Below are 24,601 nucleotides of genomic sequence, written 5' to 3'. Positions count from 1 at the left end.
TGTGGAAGCGACACTTCCCCATGATTACCACCCTAATTAGTGGTAGATTGTGTTTTCCCATTTAGTTTAGAATGGTGGAAGATTGATCAGGCTGACTGGAATACCTTTCAATATCTGGGAAATTTTGTCATCACCACTGTTAGTCAGGAGCCCATCAATGAGGCAGTCAAGTTCATCACAGAAAGTATGGACAATACTTTCTGTGATGCTACCTACATCCACCCATTTCCACTTTTTCCCAAACCCTGGTGGAATTCAGAATGCACAGCAGAGAAAAAGGCACAAAACAAAGCCTGGGGGATATTCCACAGATATCCCATGACAGAAAACTTAATATCATTTAAACATGCACATGCCAAAGCACACAACATCTGATGTCAGAGCCAAAGGAAAACTTAGATTCATTTTATTTCCTCCACAACCGAGGTTGTTAATTCAAAAGTAGTCTGGGATAAAATCAAGAAAATGGTTCGAAAATATCCACCATACCCTTTAGTGATCATTGAGCACACTGGATATCCAATTATAGATTGAATTGCAGTTGCAAATACTCTAAGGAAAATATTTGAAGAAATATTCATAATATCATCATTTCTCTGAGAATTTTTGGCTCTGAAAGAGAAAGGTGAGAAACTTCCATTAAACTTCTTTTCAACAGGGCTCGAACCACATAAGTCTTTTACAAAGGAAGAGTTAAGTGCAGCACTTTTTCCCACATGATTAAGTACAGTGGGGCAGATGGCATCCATTGCAAAATGATAAAACACCTCTCGCCACAATCTAAGGATCACTTTTTAATTTTATTTAATGGAATCTTTCTTGGAAAAAAAATATCCGGATTCCTGATGAAAGGCAATTGTCCTTGCCTTCCCAAGGCCAGGAAAAGATCCTAACAATCCAAGTAACTATTGTCTCATCGCTCTGACAAGCTGCTTGTTCAAGGTCCTGGAAAGAATGATTAATACTCACCTTATGTGGTATTTGGAAATGGTCTGCTTTCCACGATCCAGTGTGGCTTCTGAAGAAACATATGTACTGTGGATCATTTAATCAGATTGGAAACGTGCATTCTTGGTGCTTTTATTAAATCTGAGCATCTGGTAGCAGTTTTATTTGATTTTGAAAAAAGTGTATGACAGCCTGGTGATTTGGCATGTTGCAAGAGCTCTATGACTTTGGTCTTAGAGGTAACCTAACTCTTTTTGTTAAAAACTTTCTGTTAAATGCATATTTCAAGTTTGTTTAGGATTTACACTCTTGAGTATTTTGCCATGGTGTACACGTTTGTTGCAAATGGAATCTGCACCATGAACCAGAATTAAGGCTTGGGCAAAAGAGCATCCTGCTGGTAGCAGAAGTTAAATTCTTAGGACTTATTTTTGACAATAAGCTGACATTTATACAACATATTTGTCGGCTATGGACAAAGTGCACCAAGGGGCTCAATATTCTACGGTCCCTTTTTGTAAACTTTGTGCGGTGCAGTTTGTTGTACCCTACTCCAGTTCTGTGGGACTCTTATCCATTCTAAACTAAACTTGATTATGGTTCTCAGGTCTGTTGCTTCTGCTAGAAACAGTGTACAATGATGGTTGGTTTTGTCTGTCCCCTTGATGTGGGCACCAGTACGTGGTGAGGGAACCTCCCAGTGATGTTGCTAATCCTCTAGATTAGCATCACTGGGATGCAATGCCCACAGCCTATGGTTCCAGGCTAACGTTATAGGAATCTGTCATGTTTGCTGTATGCTGCAGCCCATTGAAATTCCGAAAAGGGGGAATCCTAGTAGTTGAGTGGTCCAGTTTCAACACACCACTTTGGCCCCTGCTTTGACAAGATGAGGGTGGTCCAGGATGGCCCAGCTAGGATCAATTGGCTAGTGGGTTTGCCTGAACGGGCCAACCATGTCAATGCCATGCCCTTATGGCACCTCTGTAGCCAGGTGGGTAGGAGCAGCAGTACGTAGCACACGCTTCTTGATTATACCGGGGTTCGAGTCCATGATCCACCAAATACGGAGGTTGCGGAAAGGTCAGGGAATGACCACCGCATATCCCCGGAGCAATATGGCCTTAGTTACCAATGCTCCTAAAATCCAAAAATAACAATTATAATAACCATGCTCTTACTCTCATGGCCCGAGGCATAGCATTCAAGCTGATGAGGGTAAAGGTGTAGTGTCTGTGATCCCGGCATCCCACTCCCAAGCACATTTATTTCTTGCTGGGTAGTGGGTGTCCCATTTGGACTTTGTGGTGGGTGGGGAGCTCAGGCACTGAACCAATACAAAATCTCCAGGAATCCCGATAAAGTAATTTCTTCTGAGGCCCCTAACCCAGTCTCTTTCAGAAAAGAAAAATGAAGGAACAGACAATATCAATGCACCAAAAAGACCCCGAACTGAGGTTCTGTCAGGTCCTATTGATTATATATTCCCAAATATTATATATTCTTGATTATACATTCCCAAACTAAGAAACCTATTGGGAAAATGTCGCCCTTTTTTATACAAAAGGGTTTAGAGGGGTTAGCAGGTTCTCTGAAATCAGTTAACATTCTTCATTTTGGGGACCTCTTAATTGAAAAAAAAACCAAAAAAAAAAAAAAAAAAACAAGCCACTCTGAGCAGCTACTCCAAGAAACAAAATACTATGGAGAAAAATGAAAAAACATCATTCAGAGGAATACCTATTACTGTGACACCACACAGAACACTAAATTCGTGAAGAGGTGTCATCTCAGAGTGGGACCTCCTTGAGCTTACTGAGGAGGAAATCTGCACCAAACTGAAGCCACAAGGGGTGTGATAGCTGTGAATATAATCTTCATTCTTAAGGATGCGAAGTTAGTACAACTAGAAATGTTATCCTTGCATTTAATTCTCCATCTCCAAAATCGATAAAAGCTGGGTACATAAATTGCAAGGAAAGGCCATACATCCCAAACCCCATGCAATGTTTTTAATTCCAGAAATATGGGCATTCGCAGGGGCACCTCTCTTGGAGTACCTGCCTGTTCCCATTATGGTACAAAAGAGTGCGAAGGCAATTAATGTACAGCCACGAAACCTATTTTTGTCAATTGTGAAGGTGAGTAACCTGCATATTGAAGGGAAAGCTACTGGTGGAAACAAAAAAAAAGCAAATACAGCAACACAAAGCAGAGCTGAATATCCCATATCAGGAGGCAAGAAAACTGGTAATGCCAATAGATAGCAATAAGCCCTTTTATGCCCAGAAGACTGTACGGAAGCAATTTGTTGGGACTCGTACTGATACGACAGTCTCACCAAAATAATCTTTTGCTCACATTGCACGTTTCTTATCGAGCAATCAAAAGCTAGTACAAAACAAGCATTCAACTGCCACTCCCATATCGATACCACTTATTGCTCCACTTCTAACTAAACAAAATACTACCTGGAAAAATAAAAAATCTGACTCCTTGCCCACAACAAATGAAAATATGGAGATAGATAAGGAGGAGACAAATGATGAAGTGGTCTTGTAACTTTATGTGAAGAAAAAATATGGAAACTGCACAACATCCATACTTCCCATCTGTACATGGTGAGGGGACCTCCCAGTGATGCTGCTGGTTCTCTAGATTAGTATCACTAGGATCCAATGCCCACAGCCTAGGTTCCAGGTTAGCATCAGTGGAATCTGGCATGTTTGCCATGCGCTGCAACCCGTGGAAATTTGGAAAGGGGGATTCTGGTGGTTGAGGGACCCAACTTCAACACACCACTTTGGCCCCTGCTTTGACAATATCCTAGTCGGGCCATCCAGGGTGGTCCTGGATGGACCGACTAGGATCAATCGCCTTCAAGGGTCAACCGTGGCAATGCCATGCACCTACTCTCATGGTCCAAGGGACAAGATTCAGGATGGAGGTGGGGTGGGTATGGTGTCTGGGTAGCCCTGGCATTCTACACCAGAGCACATTTATTGCATGCCTAGTAGTGGGCATCCCTTTGGGCTCCGTGGTGGGTGGGGAGCCCGGGCACGTGAAAAAATAAAACACTCCACAAATCCTGATAAAATTCTTTCTTCTGGGGCCACAACATAGTCTCTATCCGAGAAATTAGACATTGACCCTGCTGATGTCACTTCAGCAAAAAGACAAAAAACTGAAACCGTATCAGGCCCGACACCTCGTTTCCTGATAATGCACTCTACAAATGAGAAACCTAAAAGGCTCTAGTCGCAGAAGAGAACAGTCAGTGGATATTTGGCTGCTGTAAAGGGATAAGTATTTTTTGAGCTTTACTGTATTCTTCGTTAATTAACATACTACATTGTGTTTCACAAAGATATTAAATAGGTTTAGTAGTATTCATTAGCTTCTTATTTTGAATTTAACTAGTGATTTTTGGAAGTTACAACTCCCGGTGTTGGCACCAATATTGTTGAACTAGCCGCCATATTGTAATCAATAAGAAATAGTGTAACCTGGATAGAATTCACTACATATAATGATATATGTATTAAAGCCACTGTTAACGATGTTGAACATAGACACATTAAAAAATGGAATATCCTTACACAGAAAACTCACCCCCCTTCAAAAACTTCTATTGTAAACATTTCTTCACTTCCTTTTACCACCACTGAACTTGCCGGCCTTGAATACGGTTTTAATTTCGCTATAAAAGACAACCATTATCCATCTAAAGAATGTATCATAGAACTTCAGGCCAAATTGGAAAACCACCCTGATAAATGGCGGATAATACATCAGGCCAACTCCATCCTTAATTCAAAATTCCAACCCCAATCTAATATAAATAAACAACAGCTAACAGATATACAGAAAATATGACATAATCCAAACATCATTATACAGAAAGCTGATAAAGGGGATACCATAGTGATCTTAAATAAAAGTACATATATTGATAAAATGAAACAAATCCTCTCTGACCAAGATACATACAAAACTGTACATACAATATTTCCAGACACAAAAATAAGCTTGATACCATCTTACGGAAATTAAGAGCTAATAAAGAAATTAACTTACATACCTTTCAACAAATCGGCATACAAAATAACATCCTTCCACACATGTTTGGTATCACCAAACTACACAAACCCAACCATCCATTAAGACCAATAGTCTCCTTCAATAAATCAGCTTTCACCAACTTATCCTCCTTTCTAGTAAAGATCATTTTCTCCCTTACAAGATTTTCAAAATATAAAGTTAATAACACCATTCAAACATTTGAAAAAATAAGTTCTATTACAATCTCCAACAAAGACATCTTAGCATCTTTCGATATAGTCTCTTTATACACCAATGTACACCTGCCATCCACTCTGCAAGCCTTACGTAATTTCCTAATGGAAGACAGCACCTTAATCAATTGCACCTCTCTCTCAACTAATAGTATACTAGAACTCACATCACTTCTATTAGATGCCAGATATTTCCGGTTCCACGATCAGATATACCAACAGATATTAGGTTTACCCATGGGATTGGCACCTCCGTAGCCAGGTGGGAAGGAGCAGCAGTGCATAGTATATGCTTCTTGATTAGACCGGGGTTTGAGCCCGTCACCACCAAATATGGAGGATGCGGAAAGGTCAGGGAATGACCACTGCATATTCCCGGAGCAATATGGCCTTAGTTGCTAATGCTCCTAAAAACCAAATAACAAACAACATAACAAACCCATGGGATTGGGAATTTCGGCCCTCCTATCCGAAATTTATCTAGCCTCCATAGAGAATCAAATATTACAACCTTTCCCTTCAGAGATCAAATTATATGCATGATATGCAGATGACATCCTTATAATAGGGAACAAAACCATAATTGATAACCTTTTCATTAAATTTAATTCAATACACGACAGATTAAAATATACTCTTGAAATAGAAGAAAATGGACAAATTAATTTCCTTAACCTTACCATATACAAAATGGACACCAAACTCTGAACTAGAATTTTCAGGAAAAACACTCACACTGGAAAATACTTACATTTTGAGTCACACCATCCACTTAGTACAAAAAAAGCCATCCTCTACAACCAAATTTATAATGTCATCAAATACAGTTCCACGCAAGATGACCTATCTAGCGAACGTCAATACCTTACAGAAAAATTCATATCCAGAAAATACCCTTTTAAACTGATTCAACAAACTATTTCTACTGCCCAAAATAATATCAACAAACCATCCAAACACATTACATGCAGTAGCATACGTATCATTCTTCCTTACCACAGTAATCTTGCCGGACAATTCTGTCGAGTATTTGCCGGTACTGACATCACTCTCACATTTTCAGCATATAATAAACTAGGATCAATGTTTAATTCATATAAAGATACACATAAACATCAAATCAGTGACATGAACAATATTGTTTATTTAATCAAATGCCAACAAAACTGTAATGCATGCTACATTGGTAGCACCACCTCTAAATATGGCTCCACAACAACATCTAATACACGAGCATATTATCATTACAATAGCTTTAGAACAGCACAATCAAACACAGAACTCACACTACATGTACAATCCCACAATCACACTACATGTACAATCCCACAATCACACTCCTTTAGTTGATTCAGCCATCCCCATCATTAAATTGAAATCTAGTTTTAAAATTTTTCAGTACGAAGCCCTCATCATAGAATGGATTCGCCATCATTCTAATTTTAACGTAATAAATGCCAAATTACCCTATAACCTCTCCGGTTTGGAATCTCATGCATCTGAGATTCCCGCATGTATCAAAGAGCATCATGGGAACATAGAGTCCTTTAAATATGTGCGTTTCACTCCCTTCTCACTACCGCCAACTGAAGACATTTACTATGAAAGCCAATTCATTACGGCTATTGGCCTCCTCGATTTACAGATATAGTTTCAATCATTTTTAACCTTAAATTCTATGACAACCAAGGACAAAGATGTGCACTTCTATTTCCTTGGGCATATTTTAACTCTGTTTCAAAATTAAATTTATCAATATTAATCCCAATTTAAATTCAAATTAGTATCCATCCTATCTCAAGCATCAATTGCAGATTATACAAAAGGTGAGTACCGTAAAAATTAAGCTACGCTATTAACTTGAGAGAAATAGTGTAACGTATATATTTCGAACTGGTAGCGTAAGGTATAACGTAATACGAACCAGTGTATTAGGAATCTGTTAGATTAGTATAGTATTATCAATTAATCAAAAATATTTATTAATCTTATTAAATTTCATTGTTAATTAAACTGTATTTAAACGGAAATCATGACCCAGACTAGAGCTGCGAAGCAAAGATCACAGACTAGTGAGAGTGCTGTGACTCAGGGGAGAAACACAGGGGGCAATTCTCCAATGCATCACAGTCTCAAAATTTGTGAAATGTGAAATGTTTGCTGAACTTTCTAAAACAGGACATGATCTAGCCAAGGAGAATGACTTTGTGTGTGCTAGATGCCTAGAGTGTCAAGAAATTAGGCGCCAACTCAGCGTTCTGATGGGCGTCTATGAGAGCTTGAAGTGTAGGGTAAATGCCCTCGAAGAATTTAGTAAGAGGGGCCCATCAAGCTCTCAGCTGCCAAGCTCAACGGCAGAGCTCACTCCCGTGCATCAGGCAACACAGAGGCAATTTTCAAGGCAGAATGTGCTGGTCCCACAGGAACTAGTTATTGTTGGTGACTATTTTTAGGGAGATGGGGAATATACTATGCAAGAAGGATAGGTGGAACAGGACCAGAGCATGTCTGGTCATCAACTTCTGCCAGGGGCAAAATTTGATGACATTGCAGAGCAGATATCATATTTTAAGGCACAAAAGATGATATTGTTGTACACATTGGAACTGATGATATTAAGAGTAAGAGATCTGCAGATTTACTCAACACGTACAGGTCTATGTTGAAAAAAGTCGCGAGTCGAAAGATTACAATGATAATGGCTGTCATGACTGACAGCTATTATCATTGTAAACATTTAACAAGTAGTGTTGTTTTTTTTTTTTTTTTTGTGATTTCTAGTTTCATATTCTAAAATTTTAAAAATAATAATAACTGTCATTTTGCAAGTTTATATGTCCTACAAGTTGAACGACAGAGGCTGTCAGTTGATTAGGAGCAACCAGTGGGAAACATATCATGGAATTTGATTCATGTAGAAAACAGACTACTCTTTGAAGTTAATAATATTATTATAAAATACTAAATGATGCAATGATGGGGACTTTTCTCATCTTATAAAACAAAAATAAATAAAAGTAAATAAAACTATAAAAAGGAGAAAAAAAGTCTATCACTCATACCTTTCCCATCACCAAAAAGTGGTTATCCAGTTTCACTTTGAACAACCACTGTGGCAGGCATTTCATTTCTGTAATCTACAACACACTATTTCATAATTTCACTATTTCAACACAGCATTTCATAATCAGTTTTTTATTCAACATTGATACAGCAGATTTTATCCTTTTTTAATGATCAAGGAAAATACAAATAAACATTCAATGGTTGTTGATTCATGAAAACATTAGGCTGTTTATCTTATTGAGCTTTGTTCACATGCATGACTTGTTAACTCAGGTGTTTATAATTCAGGGAGTGATTCTGCAATTTAACACCTCTTGTGCTTTTTTGATTTGTGTTGCTTTGGTATGCTGAAAATAGTTAACAGATGATTTATAATTAGACACGTGGATAAAATTTAAGTTTTAATATTTTTAGTTTTTTTTTTTTATAAATGGAGCATTCCATATCACAAAGAAAAGTTGATTGATACTGGTTATATTCAGAAGTTAGAAACTACAAAATTCAAACACCATTATTTTCATCTCATCATATGATTAAAGTTTATAATGTCCATTCTAGAGGACTTTTTTTTTCTTTTTTTTTTAGTATGCCTACTCCCCCCACCCTCAACTTACGACTAATTTTTAGAAGTGGCAATTAGATCAAGGGCTCAAGATAATCCTGGTCATATATAATCATATGCAAATACAAGAAATTGTTTTAACATGGCAATTAGACATCTTGGGGGAGGGATTGATATAGGTATGTAAGCCCCTAAGGAAACTGAATGAGGGAGATATATATTCACTGACAGAAAATAGAAAAACCAGGGGGATCGATACAAAATTTTGAGAAGTAAACAGAAGGCAATCCCATAAGGTTAAATTCAGGCAGTGTGTTGTAGATTACAGAAATGAAATGTGTGGCACAGCAGTTGTTCAAAGTGAAACTGGATAGCCACTTTTTGGTGATGGGAAAGGTATGAGTGATAGAGACTTTATATGCTTGGTTTAGGCTATTATTCTTCTGTACATTCCTTCAACCAGCAAGATTCATTCCATAAAGTTCATTCATTCTCAGTATTGCTTGAAGGTAATAAAGCACTCAAATATATCAACTCAGTTGGTATTATGTTTATTTTTGAATTGGAATATGTACATAAAGAGTCAAGCGTTGCATGGTATTTTTTTTCAACTTCTTCAGTGATAGACGTCTTTGCAATATTACCATTACAAACGATCACTTTGGATCACAGTGATATCACAAAGACAGCTGTCACCGAAGAAGTGGTAAGAAAATACCACAAAACATTTGACTGCATTATGTACATATTTCCATTTCTGAAATAAATATAATACCAAAGTAGGTTTGGGTGTTTTATTATCTTTAAACAAAACAGTTTACCTACGCACCATACCACTCAAGAAATGTTGTCAATAGTTAAGGATCTGTTCTAAAAGTCAATTTTACTGTGTCTTTGTTGAAGGTTGTATCATTCCTTGAGAAATATAGACCTCTGTGTATCATAAAGCAAAAAAACTGCCAGTCAAATCTGACAGCATCACTGCTAGACTATATCTCGAAAAATACTAGTTTCCAAAGTTGTATTTCATAGTTGTCATGGTGACCATGTTTTTCAAGCCCTGTGTATAACTATATATGACTGTGTTATTTATTAATTGTAATTAATTAATTTAACATAATTTATACCAAGAGCTGAAGCAACATCATCCCTAATGAGGGGTTGGAACTCGTTATTTATTTATTTTAAGTAAAATTTTTAAAAACTTATTGAATTTTGAGAATTCAGATTTTTTTAAATGGATTTATATAGTTTTACTTTATATTGAAAAATTTCTTCAAAAATTTAATCGCTGATTGCAAAACCATTAATTAAGCAGAACTATATTTATTATGTTCAAAAATTGAAATTTTTTTGTATACCTTTCTTATCAGAGCTGTTACTTAAATCTAATGCAGCTTCTTAATGCTCAACATTTAGGATTTCAAATTGAAGCATATGGCTGAACTCCAGTTAACAGTAGTTGCCGATGCAGACAGCAGGCAAACATTAAGTAATCAAATTGGCCAGTGGGAAGAAAACTTAGAGCGAATTCACTGTGAACAGTTTCGCTTAAGGTGCTATATGTCCTCCTTACAAAACAGTGAGCTACCTAATCCAAAAGTAAGATGCATGATTTTGAATTTTGTTATGATAAATTATATCCTCTGTATCTGTTCTGTTTTAAGGAAACAGTTTTACATATTAATGTAATATAAAACTATTCTTTAATGCCTAGTGCCCAGGTTAACCAGATTGAATTTTGATTTTTCAATCACAAAAGAATCCCTTCTTATTTTGCAATTTGGACAAAGCATAAATAAAATACAGTAGAACCCAGATAACAAGTTTTCCAAGGGACTAGAGGTTTAGAACTTCTTATGCAGGAAAACGTCTTAGAAGGGGAAGTGACCTAAGCATATGAAATATTAACTACACAAATAAAAATGAAAAGATACATGTACTATTTTAGAATTTTTATATATTTTACTATGCCTATGGGAAACATTTTTAAACTGAATATTTCTAATTGCTTAATATTCTGCTATTGGTAAACTCATTACCAAGTTGGAAGAATGGCTCCTATGGAGTTTCGACATACCTTAAAAGGTCACAATTATAATAAAACAGAGCAACAATTCACTAAGTAATTCAGAAGTCTTCACAACCATCAGAACTTAACACTTAATGTGGTCTACATATCCAATTATGGATATTGATGAAAGCAATTGCAATATGTCCCTTCTTATATCAAAATGTTTATACTAAAAAGGTTTGTGCTGAAAGCCTCAGACTACAGGAAATTCACTAATCGAACAAGTTAGTGCTTAGCATCATTTTAGTTTATAGTAGACCACCGAAGTAGATGAAATGGCATAATTTTTGTTATATCTAATATTATGAATACCTTCGCAACGAGTTGCCCTGATATTGAACTACCTTGAATAAGCAACGCTTCGACAATGGATTCTCGAATAGGCAACACTTTGCCAATAGATTCTCGGCTGATACTACCACTCTGCCAACCCTGGGTGGTGGTATCCACCTAGAATAAGTAACATTAGTCTTCTCCATCGACAAAACATTGCTTATTGGGGGTAGTGCAATATTAGAGCAACTCATTGTGAAGTTATTCACAATATGAGATATAACAAAAGCGATGCCATTACAAATAATTTCTATATTTAAAAAACGTATCAAGTGGGAAAACATCATTATAATAATACTCTGTGTATTCTTTATCACAAACTTTTTATGTGGGAAAACGTTTTACCCTGGAAATTACTTGCACAGGAAAATATTACGTTACAACATATAGAGTTTAAATTGGGACTTAAGAAACCAAACCTAGTACAGGGGAAAACTTCTTATGTGGGAATTTCTTATCCAGGTTCTACTGTACTTCATGACAGAGAATATGAAATTTTAAAAATTATAATCATCTTGTAAATTAAATTTTATACTTTTATTAAGGAAGTTTCAGAATGGAGGAATTTTACATCTTACCCAGTCATCTGGGTTCAAATCCCATTGATGACTGGAGGGATTTCTAAAGGCCTTTTCAATCAGGACTGCAGTTAGCCAAAGCCAATCATTGATAAACATAATACACAATGGTGCAATAAGTTTTAAGTTTCTGATGTGCCTAAAACACGACAACTACTACTTTTTAGTAGTGTGATACTTGGTTAAAGATATAGATCAATATTGAGAATGTGATCATTAACTAAACATTATAGCCATTTTTTACTGTTAATGATTATTTTGAGTCCTCAGTGAACTTTGCTGCAACAGTATTAACTCATAGGTTACTTATTGTGATAGTGATAGCAAGAAGCTGCCAATTTTGAAAAAAAAAAAAATAATAATAATAAAATAAATAAAAACCTTACCTTTGAACCACTTTCTGAATGCTCGTGGACACAGGTCAAAAGAAATAAATTTACAGTGTGGTAATTGGAAAATGAGACTGATGCCAGAAAAAAATAATGATCCCATGTATGAGTAAACTAACCTTTGTTTATTCAGAGTAACTTCCTCCCTTGTCCACACACTGCATGCAACGGTCATGAAGAGACTGGAATGACTGGTAGAAGGCCGTGGCTGGTATACTGTTCACTGTTCTTGTTATAGGTCTTTGAATGGAGTTGACATTGTGAAAATAACAGCCTTTCAATTGTGCCTTGAGCTTCAGAATCAAAAATAAGTCACACAAGGCTAAGTCTGGTAAATATGGTGGGTGTGACAGTGTGCAGAGTCTTTTGCTAGCCAAAACCCTCGAACAGTAAGAGCCTTGTGGCTTGGTGCATTGTCGTGCAAAATGAACCACTGCTGACATCTCCATACTAAGGCTGTACATGATGGATTCTCTGCAACAAACATTTCAAAATGTCCAGATAGTAGGCAGCAGTAACACTTTGTGCACAGTTCCCTTGCTATTGTAAAAAGTGATGAGCATGGTATTGATTTTTGACCTTTCTTGACAAGCTTTTTTGGCTTTGGGAGAGTTTGCTTACTTCCACTCTGCACGTTGTCACAGCGGTCATACCGGATATGCACGTCTCGTCACCCATAATGATCAAATTCAGGAAGTTGGGTTTACTTTCAGTGGCCTCAATGAGTTCTCTGCAGTGTTCAGCTTGAGCCTATTAATGACTATCTATTAAAAAAATATGATAGTATATAACAGCGCTATGGTGCTCAATACGTTCTACATTGATATCAATATTTGTAGAAGAGAGAAATTTACCTCAATATGATACATAGAACACTTCCATATGATACTCTCCAGAAATTAAAACAAATAAAAGATTAACACAAAATGTTTACAGTAAAAAATCAATTGAACACAATTAAAAAAAATCAGAAAACAATTTTAAAGAATTAATTAAGAAATCAATTAAAGTTGAACGTAAATTTTGAAAATCATTTTTCAAAATTTTCGGGCTGCACAGTTTCAGATCAGTATTATTCTTACCGAATCTGGAACCAAACTAATCTGAAATTCACTCATGGTTTTCAAGAAAACCCAGTAGTCTCTGTGATATTTTTCTAAAGCACATTTCTGAAGGTCACATAGAATTCTAGAGGTTACACCCATAAAACAATAAAAACAATTTGCAGTTTTCAGTTTATTGGGCTTTTTGTTTGTATAATCTGTTATAAATGGGTAAACTCAATCTTTCACTTATTATAATCAAAATTCAATATGTAAATGTGACCACTATAACCGGAGCTTACTGTACTACAATTAATAAAAAAAAAAGAAGAAAGATCAGCCTTTCAAATTGTTCCAGCTAACCGACGTTCCGGATAACCAACGTTCTACTGTATATAATATTTTTTGTTATACTACTGTTATTTGTGGGTGGGGATAATTACTCTAATAGTTTAAGAGATAGAAGAAATAGATAAAATGGTTAGTATAAAGCAATCCTTAAAGGAAGGATGGAAAAATAAAAAGTAAAAAGCCATAACTTGGATATATGCTCTGGGTGTGTTAGTCCTCTCCCAAGTACAAGTACCCTGTAGTGAAATGAAAATATAAGAAATAGGTAAAGCAAAATTGATAGTGAAATCAGTGGGGAGATAGGTGGCACAGAGCACGAGCATAGGTGCCAACTCTATGGATTTACAACACCAAATAAGTCTTATCAGTCTTTTTTTTACTCAATTTGACCCTCACCATTGTTATATATGTGACAAACAAGTTCCTCTGTCTGAAAAACTCTGTTTTTCTCTGTCTTTTTCATTTAAAAATAGTAATAATTAAACTACATTAATTTTTTAAAAATTTTTTTTCTTATTTTCATAAACGAACTGGTTGTCAGGTGTGCTGTGGTAATCTACGTTGTAAAATAAAAACATGCAATAATAGCATTGTTTAATGTAGTGTGTGATATTTCATCAGACTTGTCTGGCGTATGTCTCATTAGTTCATCTGACATCCATTTAGGCCTAAATTTTTAACAATATTTCTTTGTTGGTATGAAAGCCTAGTAGCTTCCAAGATTAATTCTGTGAATGCTTCCCATTTTGAATTTGCTGCTGGTAACATCCTCAATTGGTTCCACTGTATAGAATTTAAATACTGTCTCAGAACACCGTTGTCACCTTTACAAAAGCAAAAACCCTTCCCTTTACCCTTGATGGTAGTTACTTCTTTGAGTAAATCCCTCTTCAGCACACTGTGATCACTGCCACCTAGTGGTTCCTTTATCTGCAGATTCTTGATGCATGAAGAATCATCACTGATAATCAAATCAAGAGTATTACTCCCTCTAGTTGCCTCCCATACATGCTGCTGTAGAAAACAATCATCCAATAAATCCAAAAAAGCCTTGCTAGTGCGTGAGTGACCAACCCACAAATTCCAGTCAATATTTGGGAAATTAAGATCCCCCATTATAAGACACTCTAATTTACTGGCCCACTCTATTTCTCTGCAGAATTAATCATTATACTCATCAGATTCATTAGGGCTTATAACACACGCCTACTCTTATTTTTCCTTTCCCAGTGCTTATGTCACACCAAACAGACTCAACAATGCATTGACCACCAACATCAGTTGGATGCGCTTCCTTAGATTTTATGTTTCTTAACTAACAGCATAACCCCTCCTCCCTTTCTGTCCTGTCTATCCTTTCTGTACACATTGTACTCCCCAAATTCCAGTTCTGCACTGCTTATGTCTGTGTGACACCACATCTTGGATATCCCAACAATATCGGCCTTTGATGTCTTGACTAGCACTTCAAGCTCATCGAATTTATTAACTATACTCCTAGCATTGGTGTACATGCAAGTATACGTGCACCTGTTTCTACTCGTAGTCACCCTAACACAGCCCATGTATTTACTTGTTTTACTATGACTCCCAGCAGTCCTGGAAATTCCCATTGCCTTGCTTTCCAGACTGCTGCTCAATTGCATTTCAATAGAAGTAGTGCACGAATCACTTTTACCTCTGTTAATCTATTAGTCCGTGTATCCCCCCCCCCAAGCTAGCAATTTTCCGACCCAACTAACTCTTCCTCGATAGCATCAGCAAATATTCTTTGCTGATGTTATCGAGGAAGCGATATGCCCATAACAATGCCGAATAGGCGCTTGATTTCCTCACTCCTTACATTATACCTTGGCAATATCATGTCCCATTCCTGATTGCTCCACAAACATCAAACAAGCAGTGCATTTCAATAGACTGTTTGTTGTTGTTGTTGTTTGTTATTTGGTTTTTAGGAGCATTAGCAACTAAGGCCATATTGCTCCGGGATATGCGGTGGTCATTCCCTGACCTTTCCGCATCCTCTGTATTTGGTGGTGACGGGCTCGAACCCCGGTCTAATCAAGAAGCGTGTGCTACGCACTGCTGCTCCTTCCCACCTGGCTACGGAGGCGCCTCAATAGACTGTGATTCAGAGGACAACACTCCTCAGTTCTCCCTGAGCCACAGCACTTTCACTAGTTTGAGCCTTTTGCTTTGCTGCTCTGGTCTGAGTCATGATTTCTATTCAAGTTCAATAAAATTCCAATACAAAATATAACCCTAAACCTATATCCCAATGCAGTTATAACACTATATATATGTATTTCGGTATCAAATATTATCTCCGAGTTACGTTATATGACTTTCTTATTCACTGTCAACTTATATGTATTAATTTATGATGTTACATTTTTAATAACTAGGTTGCTATATTTATTTAGTTAAAAAAGTACAATTCAATTGACAATGAAATTTAATAAGATTAATAAATTTTACTGATTAATTGATACTACTATACTCGCTATCTAGTTTTCTGTTAAACCTTACGCTATCACAAGTTGTATTGTATAACAATGGCGGCATTTACAAACAGTTCATCTACGGACACGAGGTATTATTTACTTTCAAAATCGCGCTATCTAAATTCAGAATAAACCACAGAGCTTGACTAGGTCTATAAGCTACTTACAGAAAATAATTTAATCTAACAATTAAGTCAATGAAGTGGCTAAGTATAATTAAAAACTTTCGTTTGTGGGAGCTGCAAAACCTGTCCACACATGGATTTGATACCTTTACCGATACTAAGTAATAACCTACAAAATCTCTATCTAAATTCAATTGAAACTAAAGTATTGTTACTAGGAATATAAAGCAACTCTAAAAAATAAATTAATATGTTAATTTAAGTCAATAAAAAAGCAAAAACTTCTCTATTTGCTGGAGCCGTAAAAACTTCGCCTGTTCACATGCACTCTTGCACCCACCTTCTAACTTTAACACCTTTTTACAGTCATGAACATGAGGGTTATTGAAAGACAATTGCAGCATGCTCTTGACCATGTCAAATCATTTGCAATTAGTAACAGTTTCAGTTTCTCAACTCAGAAATCACTGTCTGCATACACTTTTGTCACAAATGGAACCAGAACATCCTGTACCAGAAATCGAACTCGGACAAAACATCATTCCAGTAGCATCCGAGATAAAATTCTTGGAGCTGATTTTCGATAGTAAGTTGACTTTATTACTCCATATCTGTCAACTGTACACAAAATACACAGGTGCACTGAACCTGTTGCCTGCAATCTCATCCAATAACTGGGGAGCAGATCGCTTTATTATGCCTCTACCATGCACTTGTCCGATCTAAATTAGATTATGGATCCCAAGTGTATGCATCTGCTAGAAACAGCATACTTCAATGGCTAGACAGAGTTCACCCTCAAGCCATCTGCATTGCTACTGGAGCATTATGAACATCCCTTCCAGAGTTTATATGTTGAAGCAACTGAATCGTTACTGTCACTCCGATGAAAGCAATTGTCACTAAAATATGCTTTTAAACTGAAATTCCTGCCAGACAACCCTACATGGCCATCTGTTTTCGAGCCACGATGGGAAAATCTCTATAATGTCTGTCGGACTACCAACTGTTCCTTTCGTATTCATGTCCAAGAGCTGCTCAGAGAGCTTCAAATCATGGTAGACAATGTTGCCCAGTCACCAAGGCAACACTTTCCACCTTGCAATTTTCCCCTTAACATTGAGGGAAAGGCAAGCTCCTCAGCATCTGTCTACCTACAACTTTATGCTGCTCATTGTTCTACTTACTCTGATTTCCTGCCCATCTTTACTGATGGCTCAAAAACTGAGTCATCTGTGGGATCTGCTGCTGTATTCCCAGATAGCACGGTTTCTCAAAAAATTCCACAGGAGTGCAGTATATACACCACAGAGTTGTATGCTATTGGCCATATTAAAACTAACAATTATCAAAGGTGTATGGTTTACACTGATTCTTTAAGTGCATTACAGGCCTTATCCATAATCAGATAATTCCAATCAAGTCCTGTCCAGTGTCCAGCAGAAGTTGTTTACCCTTTGTGAATCTGCATTTGATATCTGCTTCTGCTGGATCCCAAGCCACATTGGGATCAAGAGAAATGATTTGGCAGATGCTGCATCCAAATCAGCACAGTCCCACAGCAGTCACAGCCCACTAGTCCCTTATACAGACTATGGGCAAGTGATAAGAAATGCATTATACACCCAGTGGCAACAACTATGGCATGGACAGTCCACAAATAAGCTGTATCAAATCAAGACTGTAATCCAAAGATGGCAGTTTAGTCTGCGCAGGAGTCGCAGAGAGGAAGTTGCTCTGGCTCACTGCTGCATAATACATAGTTGTCTGATGCACTCTTTTCTGCTGAGGACTGACAACCCTCCTATGTGTGAGTACTGTGACACCATTTTAACCATTAGAGACATTTTAACTGAATGTCCACGTTTTAGACATGAATGACATATATCTTTTGCCACTTTTAATCATCTGACTTTAGTTTAGCCCTATACACTCATGAGATACGCTCTGACAATGACCACATGTCAGCTGTTATCATTTATACCTTATTGGCTGCTTTTATACATATTTTTTGTAAAAATATTTTTCTGACATAGTGACCAATATTCCCAGGTCACTAATCTTTTAACCTTTGTTTCTGTACATTTAATGTGTCTACTCATTTATTGTGGTTGATGCACTATAGCCTAGGTTGCTGTTGCACCAGTAAACCCAAAATCAAATCAAATCAAAACCGTAATTAATGTACCAACTATGTGGTACTACTCTCGGGATGATGGAAAATTAAAGAGACCTGGGGGTAATGTGCAATCAGATGTGAAGTTCTCTTAGCAGTGCAGACAGGCTGCCACCACAGATCATGGGATTTTGTACTAAAGAGATGCAGGGATAAAGGGGTGATTATTCCATTGTATAAGGCCTACTAGCTGTCTACCAAGAAACCCTGCCTATGTACCAACAAATATGAGACCTAAGTGAAACTGAAAAATATACTAACTGAAGATAGAGAACCAAAAAAAGCCATTCAACTTGGATGGGACCCTCTCCCACGAGCGACTCTACTACTAATTGTCAGGACATATCTTGAGTACTGCATACAGATCTGGAGGCCTCATTTTAGGAAGAATGTAGAGTTTCTGTAATGGATATAGAGACTGGCAGTGAGATTTGAAGGGAAACAAAAGGGTGCTCTTACCAAGAAAGGTAAGAGTACCCTTCAGTTCTGCAAATTGCAGCATCTGGAGATTAGATACCTGTGAGATGATTTGATCGAAGTGTTGAAGGCTTTGAATGGATTGAGCAAATTCTTTTTTAGCATTACCATTAGCAAGGGCACATCATGCAAGAAAGCAAACTTATATAGCATCAGCCAAAAAAAAAAAAAAAACCACACACACACCCCTTCTCATTTCACTCATCCACTCACTCCAAATGTTTGTCTAGTTCTGCCTTGAATCTGTTTAAGCTATCAACTTCTACAACAACAGATGGAAGATTGTTCCAGCAATGAACCATCCACTGGCTAAAGGCTTCTGCACATCGGATTTATGCCCTCTCAGGCAATTATTCTTAGAAAGAGGAAGAATCCCATCAGCATTGAGCATGCTCAAACCATTCAAGGCTTTATACACCTCAAGCAGATCACCTCACAGGTGCCTAGTCTCCAGTCTCCAGACAGTGTAATTTGAAAAACTTAAGCCTTTCTTCGTAAGAGCAACCCTTTGTTCCATTCACTAATCTTGTTGCCCTTCTCTGTACTCATTCCAACAGCTCTACATCCTTCTTAAAATGAGGCCTCCAGACCTGTATACAGTACTCAAGGTGTGGCCTGACCATTGCCTTATACAAGGGGATAATCACCTCCTTATCCCTGCTAGAAAAATTCCTGTATATCATTGACAAGACACCATGAGCTACTCTTCCAGACCATCTGCACTGCTCAGAAAACTTCATATCTGCCTACACAATTAACCCCAGGTCCTTTTCACTCTACCAATGTCAGTGTAGTACCATACCATACTACTGTGGTATGGTACTACAGTAGTATGGGGGGTTACTATGGGGTTACTGCTTCCCATATGCAGATTTACATTTGTCAATGTTAAACTTCAGTTGCCACCTCTCAGCCCATCTGCTCAACTTTTCTAGATTCTGTTGCAGCAGCGTACTGTCATTAGTGTCATTAACAACCCTGCTGACTTTCGAATCTTAAGAAGAAGAAGAAGAACTCTTTATTGCATACAAAAGGCACATGCCATACACAATACCCTTCACGGCTACAAGCCAGGGGTTTACAGTAAAGGCTAATACAATGTAATAAACAAGGATGAGATAGGAGAAAAAAAAAACCAATATTATTGCTAATTATACATGTGTAGGTTTAAATACTGGAAAAAAATTGAAAACTTTACATATGAAAATATTTACCCAACAGCATGTTATCAAGTTAAATTATTCCCAGGAAGCAGTCCTTTTACAGTGCTGGAGTCATCTGAGCAGACACAGAAAGTTGGAACACTGGGGTGATGGATCCATGGCAGTGATAGACAGGTCCTTGAGAGCAGGTTCTAATTTCCTGTGACACGGTCCTGAGAAGGAAGTCGATGGAGTAATTTCTGCCTGTATTTTTTATCCAATACAAACTTATAGAGGTCGCCATCCAAGGAGTCTATGTACTGCAGCATTTGCACAGGTAAGAACAGATCAGAACTTTAACCGGTTTGTGGTGGCCTGGAGGACTGGATTGGCCCGAAGTACTGGGATTCTCCATCCGCAGTTAGCCCAGAAGTCCGGTTCCGAAATAATGCCAACCATCATTTTTACAGCAAAAACGAGTCTTCTCTCATGGATAATGGCAGGAAGAAGTCTGATGTTTAGAGCGGCTGCCATCTGGTGGTCCTTGGTGCAGGGGGAAGACAATTTCCATACGGCCCACTTCAATAGCCAAAATTCGACCTCAAAAATCTGTCTCAGATGCATTGTGGAAGTTGAGGTCCAGACTTCTGTGCCATAAAGTTTGACCGGATAGACACATGTCTTAATATATCTGCACCCAACAGCCTGGTCATGGACATGCATAAGTTGTTGCTTAAGCAGCCACCCGAGTCGACAGCTTTATTTGTAGATGGTCTATGTGTGGTAGAAAAGAGAGCTTCTGGTCAAAGATAACGCCCAGATCGGTATGTTGCTGAACAGCAGAAATCGCAGATCCTCTTATATTGGGTTGCACCATTGTTGGGTTGCGTTTGAGTGAGAAGGTCAACTGTTTCGACTTCTCAGGATTGATGTGAAGGCCGAAACCGGATGGGAAGGCCTTGAGGTTCTGGATTTTCTGTACGATTAAGGCATTTGTGTAGTCAGCAGTGTCTCCAGGGTTGATAGCAGTGAACAGCTTTATATCATCAGCAAAGGTAATAATATCAGTTTGGCCTGTCACAAAAGGCAGAAGAACAGCTGAGAACAAGATACCAGAGAGGACCCCGCCTTGTGGGACTCCAGCTGTAATAATCCTGGTGTAGTGAAAATTGCCAATGCGAGCAATAATGGTCCTGTTCTCAAGCATTGTCTGAATAAACCAGAGCACATCTCCTCCAATGAGGTAATACTCACTTAGTAGCCTTGCCAATGCGTGAACGGATACAGAATCAAATGCTGCCTGGACGTTGATATAAGTAACAGTGATTTCCAAACCATGCTCAAATGCCTTGAGGATCTTGGTAGTGATCTTGACCTGGTGGCATAGTGGATCTGTGGTGGTTAACGTTTTCAGAAAAGATTTCTCAAATATCTTTAATAGGCTTGATACAGAAGAAATAGGACGGAAGTGACTGGGCTGAGAAGCAGAGCGTATTTTTGGCAGCAGTCTTACTAGATAGACATGCCATATAGGAGGGAAGAATTTTTGATGAAGGATTTTGTTGAATAATGACAGAATGGGATCAACAATAAATGTACTCAGGCATTTCAGCATAAACTGAGGAATCCCGTTGGCGCCTAATGTGGCCGTAGGTGCTAAACTATTTATTGCATCAATCAGCTGATATTTGGTGAGTTGAACTGAATTTAAGGGGTCTGTTGAAATTGGATTGATTGGGAATTCCATTGGTGTAGTGGATTCTGGCTGAGTGGCGAACCTAGTGATATGGTCGAGCCAACTGCTCAGGTTGAGTGAGTTGATTGTGTTCTCTAATTTGCTTCTATGGAAGGGCTTCCCCTTATTTATGGTAGTCTCTAAATGAAGTTTATTGCCTCCCTCTTGTTTCTAATAAAAAGCGCCCTAGCTAGGGAGAAGGCAGTTATGTCCGAGGGTGAGCCAGAGTTTTTCCATCGCTTATGCATGTTCTGTTTGATGTGGAAGCTTTCAGAGACTTTTGGATTCCACCAGGCCCTTGAATGCTCTGTAATGGTTAGCTTCTTTGTTGCAGAATAGAGAGAGATAGTGGCTATCCATCTTGTCATTAGGTCGATTCCGAGTTCAGGGTCGCATTCCTCAAGTACATCCCATGGGATTGCCTGGGCTGCATAAACACACCTTTCAGGATTGAGGTATTTGGGCACTGTAATTGTTTTGGCTGTGACTTTTCTTCTGCCAGAAGTGATGGGCATTTCTGTTTGCACAGAGAGAGAATGATGGGGTTATGATCAGACTATATATTGCTTGTCAGGTTTTGATTAGCTACACAATTTGCCGACGTGAACACGAGGTCCAATGTGCTTTCACCCCTTGTCGGTGGTGTGCTCACCAGTTTAAGACTTAATATGTCTAGACACTGACTCAGTCTTCTCTTGAGGCTCCCCAGGATATTTGGGAGATTGATAATCCTCACACACGACGTGCTTCAGTGACGAATGGAGGTGGTTAAGCAGCCAGTTGAGGAGTTCATCAACTACTTGTGCATCTGGAACTGGTGGAATATACACTGCGACAATGTCGAGAGAACCATTCTGGCTGTTGTTGGTTTTAGGTTTTAGAGTGACTAGAACTGCCTCGAAAGGATCGGATTGGCTCGATACTGAGAGGAGGATAGAAAATACCCGCTCACTGAACAAAATTGCAACTCCTCCTCCTCCCCTGCTGTTTTCTCTAGATGTGCACACCATCTGATATATTGCAGACCAAGTAGAAGAAAGTGTTTCTTCACTGAGATCAAGCCATGTTTCTGCGAAGCAAACCACGTCCATTGAACTGGACAGCAAGAGCTCCTCAACTTCATTCAATTTGTTCCTAATGGATCGCACATTTTGAAATAGCAGTTGGAATTGAAGCTGTTCTCTTGACCTTGACGACGGATGTACTCTGTCTGTGATGCGTTGCTGGTTTTCGATTTGTTGAAACAATGACAGGGATCGTAAAATTCGGAGATAGACATGCCGGAGATATTGAGTAGTTTTCAATCACCATTGGGAGCCCCCTTTTCTATAGGTATGGCAAGAGCGAAATATGGAATTACCTTTTTGCTATGGCCAATCCCATGTAGAGCAGTTTGGTTGTTAGCTGGGAATAAAGATACATTGTCTAGTCAGAGTTTGGACTGTTGTGGACACCTCTCAGGGGTATGTGAGGGTATTGTTTCTTTTCTGCTTCGTGTTTCACAAAATGGCCTGATGGTGCTGAGGGGCCATTTGGTACACGTTCCAATCCTTTCAAACTGGCTTCTGTCACAATGGATGCAAAAAGAAGCATACGATGTGCTACGAGTGTTCAGTCTTTGAATCTTTAAATCCAACTGGAGTTCCTCAAACAGTACATCAGTGACGAGTCTTGCTGACGTGTCCGGGGCCAAACGCGATACAAACAAACTGCTTGGGGAAAGTCGGGGTGATGAACCAACCAGTTTGAAAGGCTGAAGCTTCAAAACTAGTGCGGTGCCCATCCAAGTGTTTTTCTTCCTATTCAAACTGTTTTGATTGGCTGTCTTGCACTTGGTAGTCTGGACATTTTCCGGTTTGGCACCCAGCACCAAGTTGGTGGCAGGCCTTGTAGTGGTCCGGGTTTGTTTAGAGATAACTTACGAGTGAATGCCTGGGTGCAGTTCAAGGGCGTATGATGTGGCATTTTGGTTTCTGTACTGATCAGGGCTTACTTGGTCGGGTGGCACATGAACACAGTTTGTTTTCTTGGCAGGTTTAGCTTGAGCACATTTATATATGATTTAACTCTCTCAGAGGGATGTTCAATACAGTCTCTTGTTTCTCTATTACGCTCATAGACAGTAATGGGCAGTGTGTTAGCGACTACGCCTTTTGGTCGGTTTTCTGCTTCAACTCCAGAGCTATTTGTCGAGAAGGATACACGTTCAACACACTCTTTTCCCAATTGAGGAGATACAGTGTCAACATCACTGATAGCTAGTTTCGAGGGCCGAGGAACCCGCAAAAATGATCTTAATGTGGATCTCTCAGATAGTATAACATTGCTCTTCAGATCTATCATCTCTTTTTTCAGCAAGCTCATTTCCTTTCTAATTTCCTCGTTCTGTGCACAAAGCTCTTGGTTTATACTGAGTAGAGTGAATAAACATTCATAAATTTTTGGAAATTTCTCCTGTAAATTGTTCATATACTCGTCAGCCTGCATAGCAGCAGGGTAAACAAATTGCGTAAATGCTTCTGCTATTACGCTGCTAAGGTTATTCAGGTCGCTGAGATGTGAGGTATGTGTTTGTTCCCTCACTGCATCACGGGAATCTGCGTGTACAGAGCAGGTACGACTGGCATTTTGGCAATTGCCAGGACAGATATAACAACAACACGATTTGTTTATAATAACGGTGTCGGGCTGCATTTGCGAACTCACAGTTTTCCCCTTACCATCGTTGGGTGGGTCATTTGTCCGTTCTCACTCATATTCCAAATGAAGTCTACCTTCCTGATCCAAATTACTTTCTTTATTC

The 24,601-nt window shown here is 38.4% G+C and overlaps 1 protein-coding gene across 7 annotated transcripts in view; it reads left to right on the top strand.

Annotated features, from left to right (window-relative positions):
* Nucleotides 1-24,601, top strand: part of LOC150091454 (protein still life, isoform SIF type 1-like) — a 1,372,582-nt gene that overhangs the window by 831,475 nt on the left and 516,506 nt on the right. For all 7 annotated transcript variants that reach the window (XM_090375616.1, XM_090375656.1, XM_090375640.1 and 4 more), the window contains one exon: nt 10,291-10,473. In XM_090375616.1, coding sequence (XP_090231742.1) covers nt 10,291-10,473 — 183 coding nt within the window. The remainder of the gene's footprint in view (nt 1-10,290; nt 10,474-24,601) is intronic.

This window comes from Mastigoproctus giganteus, chromosome 1 (genome assembly GCF_048544385.1).
Source record: "Mastigoproctus giganteus isolate SK-2022 chromosome 1, ASM4854438v1, whole genome shotgun sequence".
Taxonomy (NCBI): domain Eukaryota; kingdom Metazoa; phylum Arthropoda; class Arachnida; order Uropygi; family Thelyphonidae; genus Mastigoproctus; species Mastigoproctus giganteus.
The sequence above is the reverse complement of the archived record's forward strand: the minus strand, read 5'-3'. Positions and strand labels throughout refer to the sequence as shown.